The 23,894-nt window shown below is 50.1% G+C and overlaps 1 protein-coding gene across 2 annotated transcripts in view; it reads left to right on the forward strand.

The window, feature by feature from the left end:
• Positions 1-23,894, forward strand: part of PARP1 (poly(ADP-ribose) polymerase 1) — a 45,826-nt gene that overhangs the window by 11,302 nt on the left and 10,630 nt on the right. For both annotated transcript variants that reach the window (XM_008268352.4, XM_051821389.2), the window contains exons 3-14: positions 4,777-4,892; positions 6,070-6,284; positions 7,739-7,838; positions 9,928-10,044; positions 10,760-10,936; positions 13,140-13,287; positions 14,640-14,780; positions 15,313-15,552; positions 15,847-15,915; positions 16,118-16,250; positions 17,653-17,848; positions 21,830-21,958. In XM_008268352.4, the coding sequence (XP_008266574.1) occupies positions 4,777-4,892; positions 6,070-6,284; positions 7,739-7,838; positions 9,928-10,044; positions 10,760-10,936; positions 13,140-13,287; positions 14,640-14,780; positions 15,313-15,552; positions 15,847-15,915; positions 16,118-16,250; positions 17,653-17,848; positions 21,830-21,958 (1,781 nt within the window). The remainder of the gene's footprint in view (positions 1-4,776; positions 4,893-6,069; positions 6,285-7,738; positions 7,839-9,927; positions 10,045-10,759; positions 10,937-13,139; positions 13,288-14,639; positions 14,781-15,312; positions 15,553-15,846; positions 15,916-16,117; positions 16,251-17,652; positions 17,849-21,829; positions 21,959-23,894) is intronic.

Here is a 23,894-nt window from a genome sequence, read left to right on the forward strand (position 1 = left end):
AAAGCTGGTCCCTGCCGTTGTTTTTTTGAAGCTACATAATATTTGTTGAGATGTTGCTGAATTCCACACACCATTCTAAGCACTTAATTTGGAGTTCTTACAGTAGGCTTGTATCTGTTTTTATAACAAAGGAAGTTTATGTACAGAGAAGTTAGGTCACCTGGGCCAAAGTTATGCTGGTGGTAAATGCCTGAGCCAACATCCAGGCTGTCTTGGCTTTTGCTAAGTTACAAATAGACGTGCAGATTTCTTATGCCTCCTGGGCACCTGAACAGTTGTTTAATTCCAAAAAGTAGAATTACTGCCCAGTATATATTACTGCCCAGATGAATAGCTTTATGGCAGCTGCACTTAATGCCAGTGATGCATAACATACCCATTTCTCTACCTCTACAGCATTCCTAAGTGTAATTGTTCTTTTTCATTTCTCTCCTGGTTAGGTGAATTTCATTGCTAGTGAGGTAACATTTTGTCATGTTTATTAGGTTAATCCCTCCCCCCTCTTTTGCATTAGTCAACCCCCCTCTTCACGGACTGATTTTCTTCTGTTGATTGAACTACGCTTAGATCAAAAATGTCATTGAAAAGAAATTACATGGGGCCGCGCTGGGGCTCACTTGGCTAATCCTCTGCCTGCAGCGCCGGCATCTCATATGGGCGCCAGGTTCTAGTCCCGGTTGCTCCTCTTCCAGTCCTGCTCTCTGCTGTGGCCCAGGAAGGCAGTGGAGGATGGCCCAAATGCTTTGGCCTGCACCCTCGTGGGAGACCAGGAGGAAACACCTGGTTCCTGGCTTCAGATCAACGCAGCGTGCCGGCCTTAGTGGCCTTTTGAGGGGTGAACCAATAGAAGGAAGACTTCTCTGTCTCTCTTTCTCTCTCTCACTAACTCTGCCTGTCAAAAAAAAAGAAAGAAAGAAAGAAAGAAAGTACATATAATTACATTTGTATTAAGCATGTATAGACTTTTTGTCATGCCCTAGAGAACACAGGATTATGTGTAAAAGCAATCTAGAGGTGATTTAAAGTAAACATACAGTGTATGCAGATACTGTGAGCTTTTATGTAAGCGACTGGCTCATCCTTGCATTCTGTTACCTCTTGGTCCTGGAACCAACCCCCAACAGATCATTATTTATGTCCTTGCTTCATTTTTCTTATGGAATATTTTGTCTTTTTCTCAATGAAGTGTAAAATAGACTACATCTTTGTCATAACATTTTGCAAATACTTTCTCATTTTGACATTTTTCTTGAGTATTGTCTTGTATTTTGGCTACATATTGTTTTTGGTTAATGGTCATGTAGTCATATCAGTCTTCTCCTTTGCTTGTCTCTTTGATGTTGTCTGTTGAATTTTAAAACTATGTTACATAGGATATTATGCACATATCTGATGGATGCAGCTCAATGAGCTTGGGCACACATCTAACATATACCCTGTTTCAAGTTACAGAACATTTCCAGCCGGTGCCGCGGCTCATTAGGCTAATCTTCCACCTTGCGGTGCCGGCACACCAGGTTCTAGTCCCGGTTGGGGCGCCGGATTCTATCCCGGTTGCCCCTCTTCCAGGCCAGCTCTCTGCTGTGGCCCGGGAGTGCAGTGGAGGATGGCCCAAGTCCTTGGGCCCTGCACCCGCATGGGAGACCAGGAGAAGCACCTGGCTCCTGCCTTCGGATCAGTGCGGTGCGCCGGCCGCGGCGGCCATTGGAGGGTGAACCAACGGCAAAGGAAGACCTTTCTCTCTGTCTCTCTCTCCTCTCTCTGTCCACTCATCCTATCAAAAATAAATAAATAAATAAAAATTTCCTGTCACTCCAGGAAATTCTCTTTGTGCCTTTTTCCCCCTACCCAGGTACCAGCTGTTCGAATTTCAGGAAGGGAAGAATCACAAGTGCTCCTTCCTTCATGGGCTACCTTCACACAGCATCGCATCTGTGAGACTTTGAGACTTGTCCAGATCATCTTGTGTTGGTTTTTTCCTTATCACTGAGGGCAGCCCTTTGCTAGAATCACTATTTCTGCAGAAGTGTTTTCCAAAGTGGCTGTACCATTTTATATTCCCATGTGTATGTGAGGGTTTTGGTTCCTCCACATCCTTACTAAGAGTTGACACAGTCATTCTTTTAATATCAGCCATTTCAGTAGGCTTCCTAGTAGCATTCCTACCCTGAAGCTCCAAAATCCAAAAGTTTGAGCACTGACATAACACCACAAGTAGCAGTTTCCACATCTGAACTCAAGATGATTGACAGTCAAAAGGCAGGCACACTAAAGATGCTGTGTAAAATTACTTTTAGGCTGTGTGTATAAGGTATGCATGAAGCAAATGGGTTTCCTGTTTAGACCTGGGTCCCACCCCAAAATGTCTTATTAGTATATGCAGATATTCCAAAATCCAGAAAAATCAAAAATCTGAAATACTTCTGGTCTTGAGCATTTTGGATAAGAGATACTCAAATACTTTTCTTTATTCTTGGATTGTAAGAGTTACTTGTATATTCTAGGTGCAAGTCCTTTGCTGGAGTTAATATCATGAACACCTTCTCCCAGTCTGTGGCTTGCCTTTTTACTTAATTACTGGCATCTTTTAAAGAGCAGTCGTTTTTAATTTTGATAAACTCCAGATTGATTTTATTTTCGTTTTTTAGTTGGTGCTTACTGTCTCCTGAGAAATTTTTGCCTTCTCTAAGATCATTCTTTGTTTTTCATAAAGATTTTGTAGTGTCAGCTTTCACATTTAGCTGTGAGATCTGTTGATTTTGGCTTGAGGTGTACGAAAGAAGTTGGAATTTTGCTCTATGTGGACAACCCATTGTTCAGTACCATTTCTTGGAAAGACTCATTTCCCCCATTGAATTGCTTTGGTTTTTTGTCAGACCAGTTAATTGCTTATTAGTATGGATCTCTGTGTCATGATTGACTTGTCTGCCAATACCATTGTATTTTTTTTTTTTAAGATTTATTTACTTATTTATTTGAAAGGCAGTGTTCCAGATGGAGGGAGGGACAAAGAGAGATCTTCCATCCACCAGTTTACTCCCCAAATGTCCAAGGGCTGGGGTTGAGCCAGGTAGAAGCTGGGAGCCAAGAGCTTCATCCAGGTCTCCAGTGTGGCTGTAGGGGCCCTGACACTGGGTCATGCTGCTGCTTTCCCAGGTGCATTAGCAGGGAGCTGAATCAAAAGTACAGCCCCCGGGACTCACACTGGCACTCATGGATGCCGGCACTACGGTTGGCAGCTTAACGCACTGCGCCACAGCCAGCCCTAGTAGCATCTTGATTACTGTAACTTTGTATAAGTCACGAAATTGTGCAGTGTGATTCCTCCAACTTTGTCCTTTTTCAATACAATTTTGGCGTTTCTCGTCCTTGTTCAGTACCGTATACGTTTTGTAGCAAACATCCATTTCTTCCTCAAAAAACCTGCTAGGAATTTCGTTGGCACTGCATTGGATCCGCAGATCAGATTTCAGATAGTTGCTTTTTTTTTTTTTTTTTTTTTTTTAAGGTAGAGTTACAGAGACAGATCTTCCATCTGCTGGTTCAGTCCCCAAATGGCTGCAACAACTGTGGCTAGGCCAGGCTGAAGCCAAGAACCTGGAACTCCCTCCTGGTCTCCCACTTGGGCCAGGTGCATTGGCAGGGAGCTGGATTGGAAGTTGAGCAGCTGGGCTCAGAGGGGATGCCAGCATTTCAGGTGGCAGCATAACCTACCATGCCCCAACACTGGCCCCAGATAGTTGATGTCTTAAGTGGATCCTTCCAGTTTGTGAACATACCATTATCCCTCCTGTTAATTTCAACCAAGTCATGTCATTTTTGGTATAAAGGTCTTGCATGATTTTATTAAATTTATCTCAGAAGTTTTATGTCTTTTAATGTTGCTTAAATAGCAGTGTACTTTATTTTCCCAGTGTTTATTTCTAGTATACAGAAATGGTCTGTGTATTTGTGTCAGTATACTGACCTTGTGCCCTACAAATTTGCTAAATTCACCTAATAGTTCTGGTAGCTTTTTGGTAGCCTCCTAAGCATCCATGTTTACAATCATATTATTTGCTAATAGAAATGGTTTTGCTTGATTTTTTTTCTACATTTAGTTCTTTTTTATTTATTTTTCTTGCCTTAATGTTCCAAAACTTCTACTACAGTGTTAAGTGAAAGAGAGAAGAGAGGGACAGCCTTGTCTCATTCCTGATCTTAGGGGAGAAACATTCAACCCGAAAATTATTTTTATGTAATAAGATAATCTAGCTCGTGTCCCAGGTCATTGGCCAGTTATCCTCCTAACCCTGTTGAATGACTCAGCCTTTCCCCACTAGTCTGAAACGGCTCTTTTAGCACCTGTGCAAGTCTATTGTACATTTGTGTCTGATCTCCTTTTGGTAAAACATGTTGCATCGATACAGCATAATGGAAGTTAGAAGGGGGGTGTTTAGTATGGTGCCAGAGCTTTATAGTCAGCACATACGTAGTACTTCCCAAAGTGGAGGGGGCACTCCAGAGAAATTGGAGGACAGGAAGGCCGGACAGCTGGCCAGCAGCTAGCGTGGTGGTGTTTTAGAGAGCTTGTCTGAGGAAAGTCACCATGTTGCCAGGAAGAACGCGTTAGTGACAGACCGGGGTGGTTCCAGACGGAGATGAGACCAGTTGCAGTTGCCCAGAGCTCAAGGTGGCCTAGTGGGAGGGTCCTTGTGAGGAGGAGGATGGGTGTTTCAGCAGCTGTGGTGCTCTGGGATGGCTGACATGGGCATCGCTGTGTGTTTGACTCTTAAGGCAAAGGCCAGGATGGAACCGGCAGCAAAACAGAGAAGACGCTGGGTGACTTTGCAGCCGAGTACGCCAAGTCCAACAGAAGCACATGCAAGGGGTGCATGGAGAAGATAGAAAAGGTGAGAGCCCAGGGCCCCGGGGTCTCACTTTGCGAATCACTCACATTGAATGTTGCTGGCTGTCTCAAGTAGGGCTTTAGCTCAACATAAGCAGCTAAGTATGAGGATCTTAGTAGAGGCTGGAGATGACAATGCCTCTTCTTCCAGACAAGCCTGGCACTGCTTACTCCTGGTCCAGTGCTGTGTGTGTGGCTCCATCCACCCACCCGGAGGACACTGGGAGAGTCTGGGCCTCCTTTAGACCCAGCAGTGGTGGGGAGGAAGGCTGTTTGTGTCCTGGAAGGGTTAAGTGAGTGTTTTCCCTGGTGTGAGTCTCCAGCTTTCTTTAATCTACTCAGAGGAACTTCATTACCGTCCCCACTAATTCTCGTCCCTGAAGGCTGACAGCCAGTGAGATGGAATGGGGGCCGTCCAAGGAGCGGAGACACAGGCAGAGGGAAGACCCGTGCCCTCCAGCCTTCTCACCCTCCTCTGATGTTACATCCAAATACTAATTGATTCACTTACGGCGTTGATGGAGAGTTGCTGCCTCCTCAAGGGTGTTGTGCAGGAAATCGAGTTGAGCCAGTGAGAAAACCGTGGAACTGCTAGATCTTCTCCAGCCGTTTCCAACCACCAAAACTGTGGGGCAAGAACGACGGTCCTCTTCCCTTGCCTGGCAGTGCCGGGCGCTGCCTGGCATGAGTTAGGGAGAGCAGCAGCAGCCCCATGCTCTGAGTTCTCTGACGAGAAACTTGCAGGAACCCCAGGCCTGATCATTGCAGGACTGGGTTCTTGCCTTTGGATTTATTACTGAGTCATAGGGGGGCTTCCTAAGTGTACAGTCCAAATTGTCCATGAGAAAGTGGGAATGAGCAAAAAAAAAACTGGCTCTGCCCAGTGTACCATGTCAGGTTTTCCTGTGCCTGCCCCAGGTCGGGGAAGTTCTCCTGTGTCCAGGCAGGTAGGCCAACAGCATAATTTGGAATTGCCCCTATTAAAGATGTAGGTGCTGAGGTTGAGAGTGGTGCACAGTCCTGGGGGGCACAGGAGAGCCATGACCTGCCATGGCCTTTGAGTTGCTGGCAGAGTCTTGGCTTGGACCACGACCCCTCACTGGCTGGTGTGGAGCCTGGCCCCTGATGTTTACCCTCCTGCCATGTCATTCCCTAGAAACTACACGTGCTTTCCCCCTTAGGGTCAGGTGCGCCTTTCCAAGAAGATGCTGGACCCAGAGAAGCCACAGCTGGGCATGATCGACCGCTGGTACCACCCGAACTGCTTTGTCAAGAACAGGGAGGAGCTGGGTTTCCGGCCCGAGTACAGTGCAAGTCAGCTCAAGGGCTTCAGCCTTCTCTCTGCAGAGGATAAAGAGGCCCTGAAGAAGCAGCTCCCGGGGGTCAAGAGTGAAGGGTAGGTAGAGCACAGGGGGCCTGGGGGCTCTGGGGATTGGTGAGGGGCCTTGGGGGCCCCAAGAGCCCTCCAGATTTCACAGCTCTCCTGCGTCCCTTTGCTGACTGTCAGAAAGCCAGGGAGAGGCAGGCTGAGGGCCGTGAGAGCAGAGCTGTGGGAGTAGGGGGCAGGATAGAGGAAGACTGCAGGGAGCATCCAGTGCCTATTCCTATAGCTGTAGCCCCTGCCAAGAGCCCACTCCCCTCGAAGGTCTGCTTCCCAGTCTGAGTTTTCCCCTTGCCTGGGGCAGCTACCACATTTCCTCCAACCCACTCATGACCCACCTTCACAGGAGTGCGTGTGAATTGTGTTCCTGTGTGTCGGTCTCTAGGAATGGTGCTGGGAAAGTCTCAGCCATTTTTAAATGCAGAGTGGACCATGGGTAATAAGTTCCTGGCTTGGAGTTGGGGATGGTACAGATCTCTTGTGATGTTTTCATTTAGGATGGGAAGGATCATCAGTGAGGGTCTTCAGTCTGTGGTCACTGCCTAGTCCTTCCCGTGGACCCTGTGCGGGCTCCTTGGCCCTGACCTAGAGGTGCTTGCAAACAAGCACACTGCGCAGTGTGGCAGGGTCGTGTGCCCTGTGCTGCTTGGACAGCAACCGGACCACCGTCATGGAGCAGCCTTCGTAACGTCTTTTCAATTCACAGCACACAGATTGTTGAAGTGACAGTGGGATGAGTGAGAAAATGGAAAGTCCCTGGGGCATTGCAGCACGTGACGTGTGCCGCAGTTCATGAGCCACTCTCCTGCCATAGTGGCCAGAGTGTGCTGAGCACGTCTGATGGGTGCTATGCTTGGGCTGTTGCATTTGCCCATCACCGCGATCCTCAAAAGTCAGTGGCAGCCTTTTCCTTATTTTGTGGGTGAGGTGAACCCAGGCCTGCATGCCAGCTGAGGCTGTGTCTTAACTGCTGGGCAGAATGGCTAGTTAGCAAGGCTCCGACTTTGACTGCTTCTGCTTCTGAGCAGTGTGGCCCAGCCTCTGAGAACAGCTCCTTGGCCTTGGGGGCAGCCCTGTGTTTTGAGCTCAGAAGGCTCCGTTCTGGTGCTTGAGTGGGCTTACCTCCTGCTTTCTTTGTTCCAGCCAAGAAACAATATGGGGTTTTTGACATCGATGGCTCTTGAGCCTTGGATCTTGTTCCAAGGCCCTGGAGCAACCCACAGCCCCCTTGCTCAACTGGTAGATTTTCTTCTGAAATAGATAAAGTCTCCTGCCTTGGTGGTTGCAGGTGCTGCCCAAGGAGAGACAGTGAGCTCCTAAGAGCACTGAGCAGGATGCATGTGGGGTGAGGGCACTGGTGAGAGTGAGCAGGGCCCAACAGGTCTTAAAATACTCCGTCCTGCTTACATGTTGGGTGCCTGAGTTGTTCCGGCCCTGGGTCTTTGTCTTACATCCCATGTCTCTTGCAGAAAAAGGAAAGGGGATGAGGTGGATGGAATGGATGAAGTGGCCAAGAAAAAATCTAAAAAAGAAAAAGACAAGGAGAGTAAGCTTGAAAAGGCCCTCAAGGTAAGTTCTGTGGTCTCAGTTCTGTAACTTCTAGCAAGAAAATTCAGGGAAGTGTGTCCCACTCACTAGGACCTGCCAAGATCACAGCTGTCACTAGGTAGCCTGACTTTGCCCCAGCTTGTTTTGCTTCCCTCCTCTTCCCTCAGAAGAGAATATGCATTGGGCTATGGGTGCCAGAGCTATAGCCAGGCCCAGGCAGGCACTGGCACCCTGTCCCCTCTCCCCTGCCTCACCTCAGGATGGTGGAGATGGCAGCACCTGCCAGGTCTCTTGCATACACTGGAGGCCAAATGTTGAATTCAAGGAAGCCAGAGATTCTTAGCATAGACAGATTGCCTGAAGAGGTAGATTTCCCACGTTTTTACAATGAAGATCTCTTGTTTAAAAGTAAAAGGGATAATGGTAACAGGGGAGAAGACTGTTCAGTCGATAACCATTGACCAAGGAGAGTCATCATGGTATTGATTATGCTACAGGTGGTGAAGCAGTGTGAAAATTATCAGTCAGAAAATGCTGGGTGTTGGAGAAAGTAGGGGCAAACAGTCAGAAGTCAGTCTCTGAGGACCATGATTTCCATGAGCCATGTGCTCTTGTCTCTGGTATGAGTACTCAGGTTTTGCTTGTGGTATGAAAATTAGCACGTGATTCTTACAAAAGAATCACAGATTTGTGTTATGGGGAATAAAAATGTCCGCTCTGCATCACATCTGGCTGCAGTAGAGCCACAGCCCATAGTGCATTTGCCCTTCAGTCCCTGTGCTCTCTCCCTGATGTTGTCAGAGATGGAAAGAAAGAAACTCAAAGTGCTTCCCCACGCTTGCACCTCTGTTTCTGCTGGCTCATCTGGTGTTGGAGGTTCAGGAGTTATTCCACTTGCATTTGACCTTGTACCCAGGACTTCCTTGAAGTGCAGGGTGTCCCACCATGTGCTGAGGGAGGAGGAGGAGGGCAGGGGAGATTGTTGAGTCCCTAACAGTGGAGCTGGGAAACAGGCGCAAATGTGAGTGACTGCAGCTTTGAGTCAGTGTTCATTTGGTGCTGATGGTGAGTCTGTGGGTATCATAGGGTTGGCATTTTCGTCTCCATTTTTTCACATGGAGGGAATCTGAGGCCAAGAGGGTGAGTCCTACAGAGAGAGGAGACCCCCTGGCCTCCACTCTAAGATGGGGAGGCCCATGCTCTTCCCAGCCAGGCACTTGTGAGAGTAAGTGAGGTGACCTGTCAAAGTACACAACAAAGAGCAGGCCCTTCATAGACATTAAAAACTTAAAAGTCCTTTTTCAGGAGAACTTAAATGTGTCCCTGCATGGTACTGAATTGATACACTATTAAGAAATTAGTGTTCGGAATCATTCCTACTGTCAAATTGGTAGAGGGGCAGACATTTGGTAAAGCAGTTAAGACACCACCTGGGCTACCCACATGCCATATTGGAGTGCCTGGGTTCTAGCCCTGGCTCTGCTCCCAGTTCCAGCTTCCTGCTAATGTGCACCCTGGGAGGCAGCAGGTTAGGCTCACATACTTGGGTTCCTTCCAGCCATGTGAGAGACCCAGATGGAGTCTTATTTTGGTGTGACCCAGTCCCAGCTGGTGGTAGCATTTGGGAAATAAACCAGCTAATGGAGGCTCTCTGTAGATATCCTTTGTGTGTGTCTGTCTATCTGTCTCTGCCTTTCAAATAAGAAAAGATTGACAGAGAACAGGCACACCCTACCTCCTTTGGCCTCTGGCTATTGGTGGTCGACACATGTGGGCCATTTAGCACTTACAGGCCCCTGTGTGTCTTGTGGGCTTGGTTTCTGAGGGATGCATTCCAGGGGCTTTGGTGACTTTGTTACGTCCTTCCCCACACTTGTTAATGGTTTCTTCCCCACCTTGCACAACTCTTTGAGAGCCCATGCTTCATATTCAATTTGAGACCTGCTGGAGCATGGCAAGGACTTAAAATCTACTGCTCAGACCGTCTTTTCGGGAGAGTCAGTTCAGCTAATCCTCTGGTGTGTGCTTGAGGCCAGGCATGTCCAGGGGTATACTCTTCCTTCAGTTGAAAAGAGAGGCCTCTCACTCAGCTGCTGGGTCTTGTCCCTAGGCCCAGAACGACCTGATCTGGAACATCAAGGATGAACTAAAGAAAGTATGTTCGACCAATGACCTGAAAGAGCTGCTCATCTTCAACAAGCAGCAAGTGCCTTCCGGGGAGTCGGCGGTGAGCGGCCTTAGTGTTAGAGCGGGACACGCCTGTGAGGCCGACTGTCCTAATGGAATATGCGAGGCCCTCCGTTTGAACACCTACTGGTATTAGCTGCGAGGAGTAAAACCTCGGTGGTCATGTTGTACAGTCATCACTGCCATTGTGGTCACCATTTCCCCAGGGGCAGTTGGGACAGGCCCTACCAGACATTTCTCATGTTGACACTTGCTGTGGAATTCTGCTGGGGGCTAGAGTGGGCCATGTTTGCCTTGAATGGTCATACCACATACTTTGGCCTGAGTAGCACTCTCAGCTGCCTTCTGCCCAAACTCCCTGGGGCTGCAAGGCTTGTGGAGGGAAAGAGACCCTTCTGCAAGGTGGTATGCCAGGGTCCCAGCATTTCCCCAGCTGCTTCTTCCCTGCCCTCCTCCTCTGGAGTTGAGGTTGCCTTGGTACCTTGTGCAGGACCAGGGCATGCTCTGGGCTCTCCCTGTATTTCCCAATCTGAGGGATGGGGAAGGTGAAGGAACACTTCACTTAGAGATGGGTCTCTGAAAACCCAAGAACCCAAGCCCCCTAGCAAACCAGCTGCCCAGGGGGCAAGTTCAAGAGCCCCAGGCAAGCCTCTGTTGCAGTGAAGGAGGTCTGTGCAAGTTCTCCATGCCACATTGCACAGCGTCTTCTCTGGAGTGCCTCCTTTCCCCTCTGACCATTTCATTGCTGGCTTCAGATCTTGGACCGGGTAGCTGATGGCATGGTGTTCGGTGCCCTCCTTCCCTGCGAGGAGTGCTCGGGCCAGCTGGTCTTCAAGAGCGATGCTTACTACTGTACCGGGGACGTCACTGCCTGGACCAAGTGTATGGTCAAGACACAGACACCCAACCGGAAGGAATGGGTGACCCCAAAGGTAAGGGGTCTGTTGCAGGGAGGGATGGTTCTGGGATCTGTTGGTGGGGCTTGTCACCAAGACTGCAGTGGCAGACTTTGTCACAACTGGGCCATTCTCATGATCAGAACATAAAATTTTATGGGTTCCATATGTTTGCAGACTGTACAAATATGGAAACAAAGCGTCTCTGAAGTGTGGAGTCAAGGTTTGTCCAATTGCTTGTGAGGACCATGAATTACTTGATTTATTGGGGCCCATTGTGCGCTGTTACTGTGAGGGACATATGGTGAACAGATAGTAGTAATTCCTGCTTTTATGACAAGCATTTCCTTGCCTTAGTGCCGGAGGGAGAGTTAGGTCCAGAGTTCATGTATCACTAGGTACTGAGTGCCCTCTATACGAGGGACCACAAGTGGAATTTAGTGGGCGCAGACCCCTCAGTTGGAGAGTTGGTGGCTGGATAAGCTCCTGCCCTGTGCCCTCAGGCCGGCAGGAGCTGGGGCAAGGTCCCGGTTCTCCCTTTGCTCGCTGCACCTGCTGTGTTCCCATGCGGGGAGGACATTTGAGCCAGTCCCCTCGGCACTTGGGTGTCCATGCTAGAGCAGGTCTGAGCTTGTCACCTCCCTTCCTTCAGCATCTTACAGACCCATTGTGTGGTGTTTACTATCTCTCAAGGAGCAAATCAGATGACAGTTAGCAGCGTGGACTGTTTATAGTCCATGTGCCCACAGTAGCGCATCTGAGAGTGTGTGCGGGTGCATGACACCTCTGCAGTCTGGTGGCACTTGCTGCCTGTGTGGATTCACGGGCCCAGACCCAGGCGGTGATTGTTGCCCCCAGCTTGTGTCCCTGTGGTGACAGAACCAGGATCTCTCCATGATCTGACTCTGGGCCTTCTGCAGCCTCTCCTGCCGCCGCCTTTTCCTCCCTTATCGCTCTCCCCGCCGTACTCCTTGGCTCTTTACACTCCCAGCCATGGACAGCTCCCTAGGGTTCCCCGTAGGCCATCTAGGTTCCTGTAGTAAGCAGACACTTGCCTGCTTTTCCAGCTCCTAATAGACTCAGCAGGTCACTGGCCTGTGAGTGCCCTCCCAGCATTCCCACTTTCCTGTCACCTTAGCTCACCTCCAGTTTAGAACTTGGCTCCAAGTTTAGAACTTGGCTTACCATCGTATATCTGACGTGGTCGAGACTGAGCCTCCTCAAGGGCAGAAACCGTCTTCTGAACCTGCCTGTGATGTGTGGCAGTATTAGGTGGTCAGTGTATGTTGGAGGCTCTTTGTTAGCCTTTAATCCAACTGGCATTCATTGACTGTGGCATCGTCGGAAAGGCCTGTGTATTGATTGGATGAAGTCTTAGCATAGGAACTGTGGTCTTTCCCAGAGCTTTGTGCATTTGACTTTTATTGAGTGACCATCTAGAATAAGTCCCTTTGTAAATCTCCTGGGACAGAGAGTGAACTGTGCCATTTGCTGTTGAGGGATTTTGTTGTAAGTTCAGTAAAAAAAGGAAAAGAGTTACTCTGACTTAGAGGTAATGATGTGTGTGGTCCTGGGGCCCTTCTGGTCGTAGATTGGGCACCTGAGGCCCCAGGAAGGCCTGTTCATTCTTGAGAATGATTCAAGGATGGGGTGGGGGCAGCAGTTAAGTCACTGCTTGAGACCCTTCATCCCATGTCAGTGCCTGGGTTTGAGTTTCCTGCCTGCCTGTGCACACTCTAGGAAACAGTAGGTAAGGCCTCAAGTGGCTGGGTCCATACATCTGGTGGAAGCCCAACACAGAGTTCCCAGTTCCTGCCTGTGGCCTGGCCTAGCTCCAGCTGTTGCGGACAGTTGGGGAACAAACCACCGAATAAGAGACTCGCCTCCCTCTCGTGGAAAAAATAAATGAGTGGGGCCGGGGAGGTGGTTATAGGCTCCAGCAGTGGTTCCCTGGCCAGATCATCAACTGTCATTTTGTTTTTCATTTTCTTAAAGGAAAAGACTCTTCTTTTAACATAGCTGCAGTGCCAATTTGATCATAAAATGGAAATACTGGCCATAAGTACCATGGTGGCAGAACTGCCATCCTTCATCCTAGAAGCCTCCCATTTTCCTATTCTACATTCTTTATTAGAAAAAGAGATCTTTGAATTTGCACCAGCCAGATCTCTTTTGGCCTGTTAGGTGGTCGTTTATAGAGGGAACTAGTTTCTTAAAAACTAAAACTTAAATTCTTCAGGAATTCCGGGAAATCTCTTACCTCAAGAAATTGAAGATCAAAAAGCAGGACCGCATATTCCCCCCAGAGAGCAGCGCCCCGGCAGCAGCGGCACCCCCTCCCTCCACAGCCTCGGCCCCCGCTTCTGTGACTCCCTCCGCTCCAGCAGGTACACCTCCAGGGGCTGGGCGCCCCGACCTCTGAGCCCTGATTCTACAGTGACCTGAGAGCAGCCGCCTGGGGTCTCTGCCTGTCCTCTGGGAAGCCCCACCTGCCTGGGTTAGGGCTCTTCCCTTGCCCTGACGCATCTGGAGGGCGGAACCCAGGGAGCAGGCATTAAGGACAAATGCTTTCTTACTCTGGAAGCTAGGCAGGGCTTCTTAGGACAGACCAGCCAGCAGCCTAACCTGGAGTGGCATTCAGGATGTCCTGCCTGACCACACAGAGCCTCCTTGCAGGGCTCCTGCTTTCCCGAGGCTCAACCGCTCTGCCCCCACCAGGTGTGCCTGGTGAGACGCTTGGGTCTGTGTTATGTGCAGGGCCAGGGAGGAGCACCCTAAGCAGCAAGCACAACCCTATCAGCGAGTGTTCGGGCAGAGGAGACCCTCTGCTCCTTTACTTGGAGACACGTGGACAGTGTAAGGTGAAGGCCACAGTTTGGTGGGTGGAGGACAAGGTTCCGTCCCTGAGCATGAACCCCTTAGAGGCCTCCTTCCTGCCCCCTGGAGGGCACCTGTGGTCACTGCAGGGCACATGCATGGTTACCCTGGATCCAAATGCAGGTGTCCCTCCTCAGCTTTCCTCTCACTTGCCAGTTCACACCCAACCCACTGGTTTTGTTCTCTGGAGACTTTGCCAGTTTTCCTTTAAATGACTCGGCCTTCCCAGAATGAGCAGGTGGGACTTCTCCCTGCAGCTCCTCCGGGTCTGAAAATGTCACCAGCACTACATTATTTAGAGCAGGCAGAAGGCACTTTCCATCCTAGGCTTTCCAGCTTGGCCGGCGCTGGGCACTGCAAATGCAAGGCTGCTGCTTTTTAATAAGAACTGCAGTTTGTTTGGAGACATGAAGTGGGAGGAGGAGAGCAGAAGGGTTTGGAAGTTCATGTGACCTGCCCTTCTCCCCCTCCGCTGCAGCCTCCTGGTCCCGTGGCCCGTGTTGCAGCCTTCCGAGTCTGTGGAGCAGACCCAGGGCGGCCCACAGCTGCCCTGTTCATAGAATGGCCTCTCATAGTCCACCCTTGCCCGGTCCTGCCTGTGTCAAGGGTCATGTGTAGGTCATTGGGCAGCAGGACGCTGTTCTGTGCTCTGCTTCCCTGCTTGTCCTTTGCCTCTATGTTCACAGCCTTTTCCTGAAGGAGAAGCGGGTGAAAGAGGGGTGCCGGGGCCATCAGGGACACTGCAGTCTGCCCTGGCTTTGCCCTGGGAGCTCGCTGCTTCATGTTCTGCTCCTCGTCCACCACATCCTGGGGAGCAGTGCCAGGGTTGGCCATGCTTCATGATGCTCCTCTCCCTCCCCAGATAAGCCACTGTCCAACATGAAGATCCTGACCCTTGGGAAACTGTCCCGGAACAAGGACGAAGTGAAGGCCGCCGTCGAGAAACTCGGGGGGAAGGTGACGGGGACAGCCAGCAAGGCCTCGCTGTGCATCAGCACCCAGAGTGAGTCTCATCTTGCTTGTCAGGCAGGGGTGGGGATGGCGCGGCTGTGCCTTGGAATCGTGAGGGGCGTTCATGGAGGAAAGATGCGTCTCACCCTTGGTCAGGCCCCTTGTGAAGGGAAGCCAGTGTTCCGCATGCTGCCACAGCAAGAGTTTGCGGCTCAGTGTGTTTGGGAGGCACAGGGTTGCTCTGTCGCCACCCTGTGAGGTGCCCACTGCTGGTCCCCAGGGCCAGGGAAACAGTGCTCAGCCTTCACATCGGTGTTTCATGTCAGGGTCATTTTCCCTCTGGAGTGCGTGCCTGTCGATCTCTCGTTCCATAGGCCGGTTTGGAGACAGGTGCCCTGGCTCATGGATGTGGGGGGGGGAGGGCCGGTTTGGAGACAGGTGCCCTGGCTCATGGATGTGGGGGGAAGGGGGACAGTGAATGATGAGGGTTGCAAGTCCCCGGGAGTTTACCCCTGTTTGAAGTTTTAAACTTTCTGTGTAGTTTTGCATGCACACACGCACTCACCCCCTTTCAATTTGAACAGAGGAAGTGGAAAAGATGAATAAGAAAATGGAGGAAGTCAGAGAAGCCAACGTCCGCGTCGTGGCTGAGGACTTCCTCCAGGATGTCTCCAGCTCCGCCAAGAGCCTGCAGGAGTTGCTCTCAGCGCACATCTTATCCCCCTGGGGGGCCGAGGTGAAGGCAGAGCCTGTTGAAGCAGTGGCCCCAAAACCAAAGTCAGGGGCTGCTGTCGCCAAGAAGAGCAAGGGACCAGTGGAGGAAGGTGAGGGCCTCCAGCTGCCCCTTTCTGGGCCGGGAGCCAAGAGGGTCCACAGCCCTGCCCTGGCCTACCCCAGTTCAGGGGCCTATCCCAGGCCAGCTAGGTTGGCTTACATGGAGCCTCCCTGTGTTTCCTGCACCGCTTTCTGAAATCAGTTCTCACTGGGCCAGGGCAGCCGGCTCTCGAGGTGGTGGGAGGCAGTACATTAATGCCTTGCTGGCAGGCCGTGTGCATGAAAGCTACTCAGTTGTCTTCTGCCTTTAGAAAAATGTTCACATTTCTGTGTCCCACTCCAAGGTATGAACAAATCTGAAAAGAGGATGAAATTAACTCTCAAAGGAGGTGCAGCCGTCGATCCTGATTCTGGTAAGCAGACAGGGATGTGAGCAGAGGGGAGGTGGGGCCTCGGACCTGAGGATACGGGCGTCTCTTGAGGCACCTCGCAAAGATGTTGTTCATGTGTCCAACCAGGCATAAACCCCTAGACCAGCAGACCCCCTCTCCCTGAGAGCACTGGCCCCCAGGGACGAGAGGACAAGAGAAAACTAGGAGCTTTCCCCCGGGGCAGGTCTGGAGCACTCGGCACACGTCCTGGAGAAAGGCGGGAAGGTGTTCAGCGCCACCCTTGGCCTGGTGGACATCGTTAAGGGAACCAACTCCTATTACAAGCTGCAGCTGCTCGAGGATGACAAGGAAAGCAGGTGAGTTCCGGGACTGAGCCTTGGGAAACCCAGGTTGCTCCTGGAAGCGGGGCACAAGATGTCATCACAAAGAGCAGAGGTGTAGCCTGCAGCCTTTCGCGATGGGAGAAGAAGCTGCCTGCCACAGCGATGGTGCTGTCCTCACCCCGCCCTCAGAAGATGGCTGGATTTTGTCATTTGCATGCTTCTAGGCCCATGGGCCCCTCGCTTCACCCAGCAGAACACAGGGTCTGTGTGTAAAGGGAAGACTTGTGTAGGAACGCTTGCTAAATTCTAGTGGTGACGGGTGTGTGCCTTTTCTGGTTGTTTAGAGGTTCTTCAATTTTGTTTCTTTTAATTTTTGTTTACGTATTTTAGAGAGAAGGCTATCTCCCCTCTGCTGGTTCACTCCCCAAATGCCCACAGCAGCCAGGAAGTCCAAAGCCAGGAGCGAGGAACAGTGCCTAGGTCTCCCACATGGGTGGTGGGAACCTCACTACTTGAGCCATCACTGCGGCCTCCTAGGGTCTGTGTTAGCAGGAAGCTGGAGTCAGGAGCCAGAGGTGGTGTGCAACCCGGGAACTCCACCACCACCATGTGGGACTCTGGCGTCTTAAGCAGCAGCTTAGCTGCAGTTTTTAGAGTGAAAGGGTCCTGTGGGCTGTTAGGGTCAGCATTAGTTACAGTAGTTCTTCCTAAACATTGCTACAGAAAAAAAACAACAAAGGATGAATTTACACACTCCTGGATAGTCCAGAAAACACACAAGAAGTCCCAAGTTTTCTCTGGAGTCTTTACCTGTACCTTTAAAGTGCATGCAAATCTTGTATGTGGATTTGTTTTATGTCTCTATTGTAAGAAAATTATTTTGCATAAGGAAAATGAGCTCACCTAAGGCTAAGCAGCACGTGCCTGGGTGAATGTGTGGTGTGCGCCCTGGGCTGAGATAGAAATGGAAAATGATAGCCTGGGCCTCCGCTAGACCTGCCATTGCCCCACTTCATTTCACCACGGCAGCCTCTGGCTGCGGCAGAAGGTCTGTGTTATTGTGAGAGTGCATCTTCAGGTGCTGTCTCACCCTAAACACATGACTGCCAGTGTAGTTGCTGTGTTTTCTGTTGGAGGAAACAAGGAGTTTTTCTGCAGGGCCTGTTAATTCATCCCTCCAGCTTGGTTGCCAGATCTGCTTGTATCCTGTTCTTGGGCTTTTGTACAGTTTATTTGGCAACATGATGTGAGAAAGGGCATTCTTTAATTATGTAATGCAAAATAAAATCCCTTTATTTTAGTAGCAGTCCTTTTTGTTCTTTGTCAGCCACCATTATTTGGAAGTATTTGATCTTCCTCCCCTGAGCAAAATGGCAGGGAAGGGACACTCATCCTGAAATGTAACCAGCTGTCTCTCTTTTCCCCAACCCCGTAGGTACTGGATATTCAGGTCATGGGGTCGCGTGGGAACCGTGATTGGTAGTAACAAACTGGAGCAGATGCCATCTAAGGAGGATGCCATTGAGCACTTTATGAAATTATATGAAGAAAAGACTGGGAACGCCTGGCACTCCAAAAACTTCACAAAGTATCCCAAAAAGTTCTATCCTCTGGAAATTGACTATGGCCAGGTGAGCATTTACACCACATACTTTTTTTTTTTTTTTTTTTTTTTTTTGACAGGCAGAGTGGACAGTGAGAGAGACAGAGAGAAAGGTCTTCCTTTGCCGTTGGTTCACCCCCCAATGGCCACTGCGGCCGGCATGCTGCACTGATCCGAAGCCAGGAGCCAGGTGCTTCTCCTGGTCTCCCATGCAGGTGCAGGGCCCAAGCACCTGGGCCATCCTCCACTGCACTCCCATAGCAGAGAGCTGGCCTGGAAGAGGGGCAACCGGGACAGAATCCGACGCCCCAACCAGGACTAGAACCCAGTGTGCCGGCGCCGCAGGTGGAGGATTAGCCTAGTGAGCCGCGATGCCAGCCCAACACATACTTTCGTGAAAGGAAGGGACATGTTGTTCCTTGAAGTATACACCATGGATCAGATGGCATCCCTGGTGAATGCCACTGAGCTGTCATGCAACAATTGACGCCAGTTCTCCCCCCAAAATAGAAAGAAACCCTTCTCAACTCATTGTTTGAGGTACCAAAGACATCGCAAGAGAACTACAGAGCAATATCATGTGAATGTAGATGTAAAGTCCTCCACATCAAACTAACATAAGCCAGCATTATATAAGGATTTACACACCATGCCCAAGTGGAATTTATCCCAGGAATGCAAGGTTGGTTCAACATTTAAAAGTCAATGTAATACACATATGAGTAAAATTAAGGACAAAAAAGACATGATTATCTCAATAGATGCAGAAACAGCATTTATGAAAATCTACACTGTGAAGTCTGAGAAGGAGCTTAGTTGAGAACAGTAATGACACTTTGAGACTGTCAGAGAACAGTCTTTGAAGTTGCTCCTGAAGCACAGCAGAGGGTAGTACAGGAGTTCCAAATAAGGCTTTTCATTCATCATACTTCAGCCTTGAACTAGAATAACTTGACAGGCTCTGCTAGGTCAGTTTTTGTTTATAAATTATTCCTAATAATATCTGTAGCCATAGTTTGGTATTCTTTCTGTAGACAAGTACATTACCAAAGAGCATTAGGTTATTTCTTGAACTTTTGTGTAGGTTTGTTTTTGTCTTTTGGCAAAATAATTTACTTTTTTTTAAAATGAGAATATCTTTTTTTTTTAATTAGGGAGAGGAGTACCATTTATTTAATAAAAGAATGTTCATAGGTAGGGACAGATTTTAATTCCAGTGTTTTAGGGACCTGGCAATTCTTTTTTTGAAAGACAGAGTTAAAGAGAGGGAGAGAGAGACAGATCTTCCAGCCACTGGTCCACTCACCAGATGGCTGCCACGGTCAGGGCTGGGCCAGTCTGAAGCTAGGAGCTTAATCTGGGTCTCCCTGGTGGGTGGCAGGGGCCCAAACATTTGGGTCGTCTTTCATCAGCAGCAGGGAGCTGGATCAGAAGTGGAGTAGTCTGGACTCGAACTGACAACAATACTTGATTTTGGCATCTCGGGCAGTGGCTTTACCCTCTATGGCACAACACCAGCCCCACCTGGCAATTTTCAAAGTGGGGGGGGGGGTAGTCTTCAGTGCCTAGAGGGTGTCATGAGCTCTCTGTATTAAAATAGAATTTAGGGGCCAGCACTGTGGCATACTGGGTTAAGCCACCGCCTGTAGTACCAGCATCCCCATATGGGTGGCAGTTCGAGACCCGACTGCTCCACTTGTGATCCAGCTTTCTGCTATGGCCTGGGAAAGCAGTACAAGTCCTTGGGCCCCTGCACCCATGTGGGAGACCTGGAAGAAGCTCCTGGCTCCTGGCTTTGGATCAGCTCAGCTCTGGCGATTGGATCAGCTCAGCTCTGGCGATTGTGGTCATTTGGGGAGTGAACCAGTGGCTGGAAGACTTTCTCTCTCTCTCTCTGCCTCACCTCTCTGTGTGTAACTCTGACTTTCAAATAAACAAATCTTTAAAAAAATAGAATTTAGCTCTTACATAATTATTGAGATTGAAATTTTGGACTTGTAGGTAGATGGATTCGGTCTAAGTGTACCTACTGAGTTAGAAAATTTTGAAGAGAAATACGAAGGCACAAAAAGTGGAAACCACCCATCATTAACTACAGTGGAAGTCATAGTATATGTCTGTCTCAGTCTCTGGAATCCTGCCTTCTATACTCTGTTGCCACTCACTTTTGCCCTAATACAGCTGGAGCAGTGCTGACCAGAAGAAACAGAACGCAAACCACCTCAGCAGTTTCGGGGTTTTCAGTAGCTGCATTTTAAAAAGCAGAAAGAAAATACTGAGTTAAATAAATTTGTGTGTTCCAAATATCGTAATGTCAACCTGCAGTCAATACCAGCAGTTATTGATGAGGAAATTTCCTTTTCCTTTCTGTGTCAAGTCTTTGAAATCTGGTGTGTGTGTTTTGCACTTACAGTGCATTTTAATTTGAACTGGCCATATTTCAAAACCTTAGTAACCATATGTGGCCGTTAAATTAAACCAGTCCAGAGCATCTTTTTTTTCTTCTTCTTTTTTTTTTTTTTTTTTTTTTTTTTTTTTTTGACAGGCAGAGTGGACAGTGAGAGAGAGACAGAGAGAAAGGTCTTCCTTTGCCGTTGGTTCACCCTCCAATGGCCGCCGCGGCCAGCGCTCTGCGGCCGGCGCACCGCGCTGATCCGATGGCAGGAGCCAGGTGCTTTTCCTGGTCTCCCATGGGGTGCAGGGCCCAAGCACTTGGGCCATCCTCCACTGCACTCCCTGGCCACAGCAGAGAGCTGGCCTGGAAGAGGGGCAACCGGGACAGAATCCGGCGCCCCGACCGGGACTAGAACCCGGTGTGCCGGCACCGCTAGGCGGAGGATTAGCCTAGTGAGCCGCGGCACCGGCCCAGAGCATCTTTTTTAAAGGCTGCATAAAATTCCAGCCTGTGAGTGGGCCAGAATCTATGACTGATTAGAGCAATCCCTCCCTCTCCTTTGAGACATTTAGACTATTTGCAGGTATTTGCTAGAATGGTGTGCGTGTATTTGTGTGCCTCCATGATTGTTCCCTTCAGTAGAGTTACCAGGTCATCAGGCATGTGCACTTCAGTTGGGCTAACACATTGATAGTTTGCCCTCAGTGAGTTACATTAAGAGAATAGAAGAGTGTGTTTAAGGCCCCGTATTACATTAGACACTCTGAAGGCGAGCCCGGCAACCGTGAGCGCTAACACAGTGCCGATGAACTCTGCATCGTGGTTACACCAGGCAGATGCGCGGTTCAAAGCTTAAAGCCAGTTACCTTCTGTCCGCACAAACAACAAACACTTTATTAGTTGCTAGGCACAGTGTGATTGACAGCACACAGCCCCTGCCCTCACAGGGTTCAAGTCTAAAAATAGGAAGAGTTAAGGTAGTTTGTGGACAGTGTACTCTTGACAGCCTGGGGTCTTCAGGTGGCAGAGGTAAAGTCTCATGTGCTGGGAGCTCATGAAGTAGTGTGAGCAGACGTGAGCAGGGAAGGGGGGAAGTTAATGCCTGGATGCACTTCAGCTGTCTGGCTGGCAAGAAGTGGAAGTGATTGCTTGATCCTTAGTGACTATAAGAAGGCTGTATGTACGTAACACTTGAGTCTTGTAACTGCCCTGGTGAGGAAGTGTAAGAGAAAGAGTTTTTCTTCCGTCTCAGTGCCCATTGTCCAAGGTTCACCTTCAGAGCTGCGTAGCACTTCCCTGTTGACTGTGAGTGGGCCCTGGGGGGGTTCCCTGGCAGAGCACCAGCATTGGCCAGCCCATGCAGGTGCTGCTTGGCAGCTGGGATAGGAATCTGGGGCAGCCAGGAGAACTTGGCAATACCCTGGAGTTGTCTAGGCCATGAGCAGAGTCATGCGCTCGTGCTTCTGACCACTGTTACCCAAACCCTTGTGGCTAGCATTCAGCTTTATTGCTGGTGGCACTCCACCAGCAGCCCCAGGTCCCCACCATCACTGCCACTGTTCCTGGGTTGTTGATTTGGGTCTCTGACTGGTTTCCTTTTTGTTTTCGCTGAAGGATGAAGAGGCGGTGAAGAAGCTGACGGTGAGCCCTGGCACCAAGTCGAAGCTCCCCAAGCCCGTTCAGGAACTTATTAAGATGATCTTTGACGTGGAAAGTATGAAGAAGGCCATGGTGGAGTATGAGGTGGGTGACTTGGTTATTGGTGGGCATTGGCCAAGGATCAGCCTGCGTCGGTGCAGAGCACTCTGGCAGTTCTTGTTTTCTCGTTTCTCTTCGATGCCAGCTTCTTGTACCTGTGCTTTAGTCTTTGGGCCCAAGACTGCTGAGGCCTGTGGTACTCGCTCTTTCCTTAGGGGTCATTTGTCTCGTTAGGAACTGTGTATTATAGAGTGTATCCCCTGGTTCCCTTCTTGTTGCCGGTGGTGGATGGGTGAACCAGCCAACTGTAGTGGTCACAGGGAGTCCAGGACTTTGCCCACTGAGAGCACAACCTGCAACCTTCCCTGTCAGGAGGAGCAGAGCATGTCTGCCACTTGCCTCACAGGACACAGTCCACACTATGTGTGCTTGGAAAAAGCAGACTTCACACCTGCTGGTTCACTCCCCAGATGCACCCAACAGCCAGGGCTGGACCTGGCTGAAGCCAGGAACCCTGAACTCCATCCAGGTCTCCCATGTAGGTGGCAGAGACCCAAGTACTTGAGCTGTCACCTGCTGCCTCCCAGGGTGTGCATTAGCAGAAAGCTAGAGTCAGGAGCAGTGCCAGAACTTGAACCCAGGCATTCTGTTAGGAGATGCAGACTCCAGTGTCTTCACCACTGTGCCACACACCAACCCCATAATGGCTGCTTTAAGAAAAAATTTGGAAGTGGAATGGAGTAGAGATGATGGTTGTTGCCCAGGAGAGAATGGCCGGAGCATGACAGTGGGCAGGGGACAAGTGTTTCCTGTTCTCCTTCCCATCCCCACCTGCCTCTGGGAGATGAGTCTGGAAGGGCCCTTGTAATTGTTGCCCCTGGCATCAGAGCTGCCCCCAGGGGCCTTTAGTGTTGTGCTGCCTGGCTGGCAGACAGTCCATCCCTCTTCATCATCTGCCGAGCAGCTGCGGTGGGTTGGGTCTTCCCTTTGCCCTGGGCTCCTGGGAACATAATGAAGAGGACAAACATCTCACACCAATCTTGGCCATTACCTCCTTTCTCCATTGGATTGCTGCCGTCGTGTTGACATCTTGGCACTTCGACGTCCTTCCTGTCTGGCGCCTAGTAATGGGCAGCCTTGGAGCTGGGTCATATAAACCACTGGCAGCCCTTCCTCCTCAGCCCTGGGGACAGTCAGGAGCAGCTCAGCGTCTCCCTCGCAGGTGCTCAGCCCAGCAGTGCTGCTCACGGCCGAGCTGTTGGTAAATGCAGCGGATTCTGAGCCAGATGTCCTCTAACCAGTGGAAAGTAGCAGGATTCAGTGTGTTTGTTCAGATGGAGAACTAGCCCAGCTTCTGTCGGGCGGGGCGAGGCGAGAGGGGTCCTTGGGTTGGAGCAGCTTGTGGGTGTGCTCACCAAGAATGAGGGTAGGTGAGAGAATTATTTGAAGTCCCACACATCGTACCCAGCCTTCCATACTCAGATTTTGCTGATTCATAATGTTCTCAGCTTTTCTCAGACCCAGGTCCTTTCCTGTGCAATCTCATTTTCATGTTGTGTTTGGCTCAGACAGGTAACTGGTTTTTACCCAGGGAGGAAAGGGACAGGGGCCCTGCTGTTGGCGCAGGCTGGAAGGCGACCCATAGGAAGTATGTAGAAAGCAGAGTGCCGGCTCCCAGCCTGCGGGGCCCCTTGCCTGCGTGGGATTGGGGTCTCCACGTGGATAAGTGGACGAGGTGACTGAGGTGACCAGGTCCTTTCCAGCATTAGGCAGCATGGGGAACGCTGCTGCCCTTTTCCTCAGAGCTGCCTCCAGGCCTGTGCTGATCCACACTGAAGCCACTTTTACGGACCTTGTTCTTGGCTCCAAATGGGTTACCCCCCCCTTCCCCCAGACACAGCTCCAGGTAATTGACCCTTGCCAGAAGTCAGAGCTTTCATGAGAACTTTGCAGTACTGAGCGTGGAGAGATGCCTGTGTGC

Source organism: Oryctolagus cuniculus, chromosome 13, assembly GCF_964237555.1.
Source record: "Oryctolagus cuniculus chromosome 13, mOryCun1.1, whole genome shotgun sequence".
NCBI classification, from domain to species: Eukaryota; Metazoa; Chordata; class Mammalia; order Lagomorpha; family Leporidae; genus Oryctolagus; species Oryctolagus cuniculus.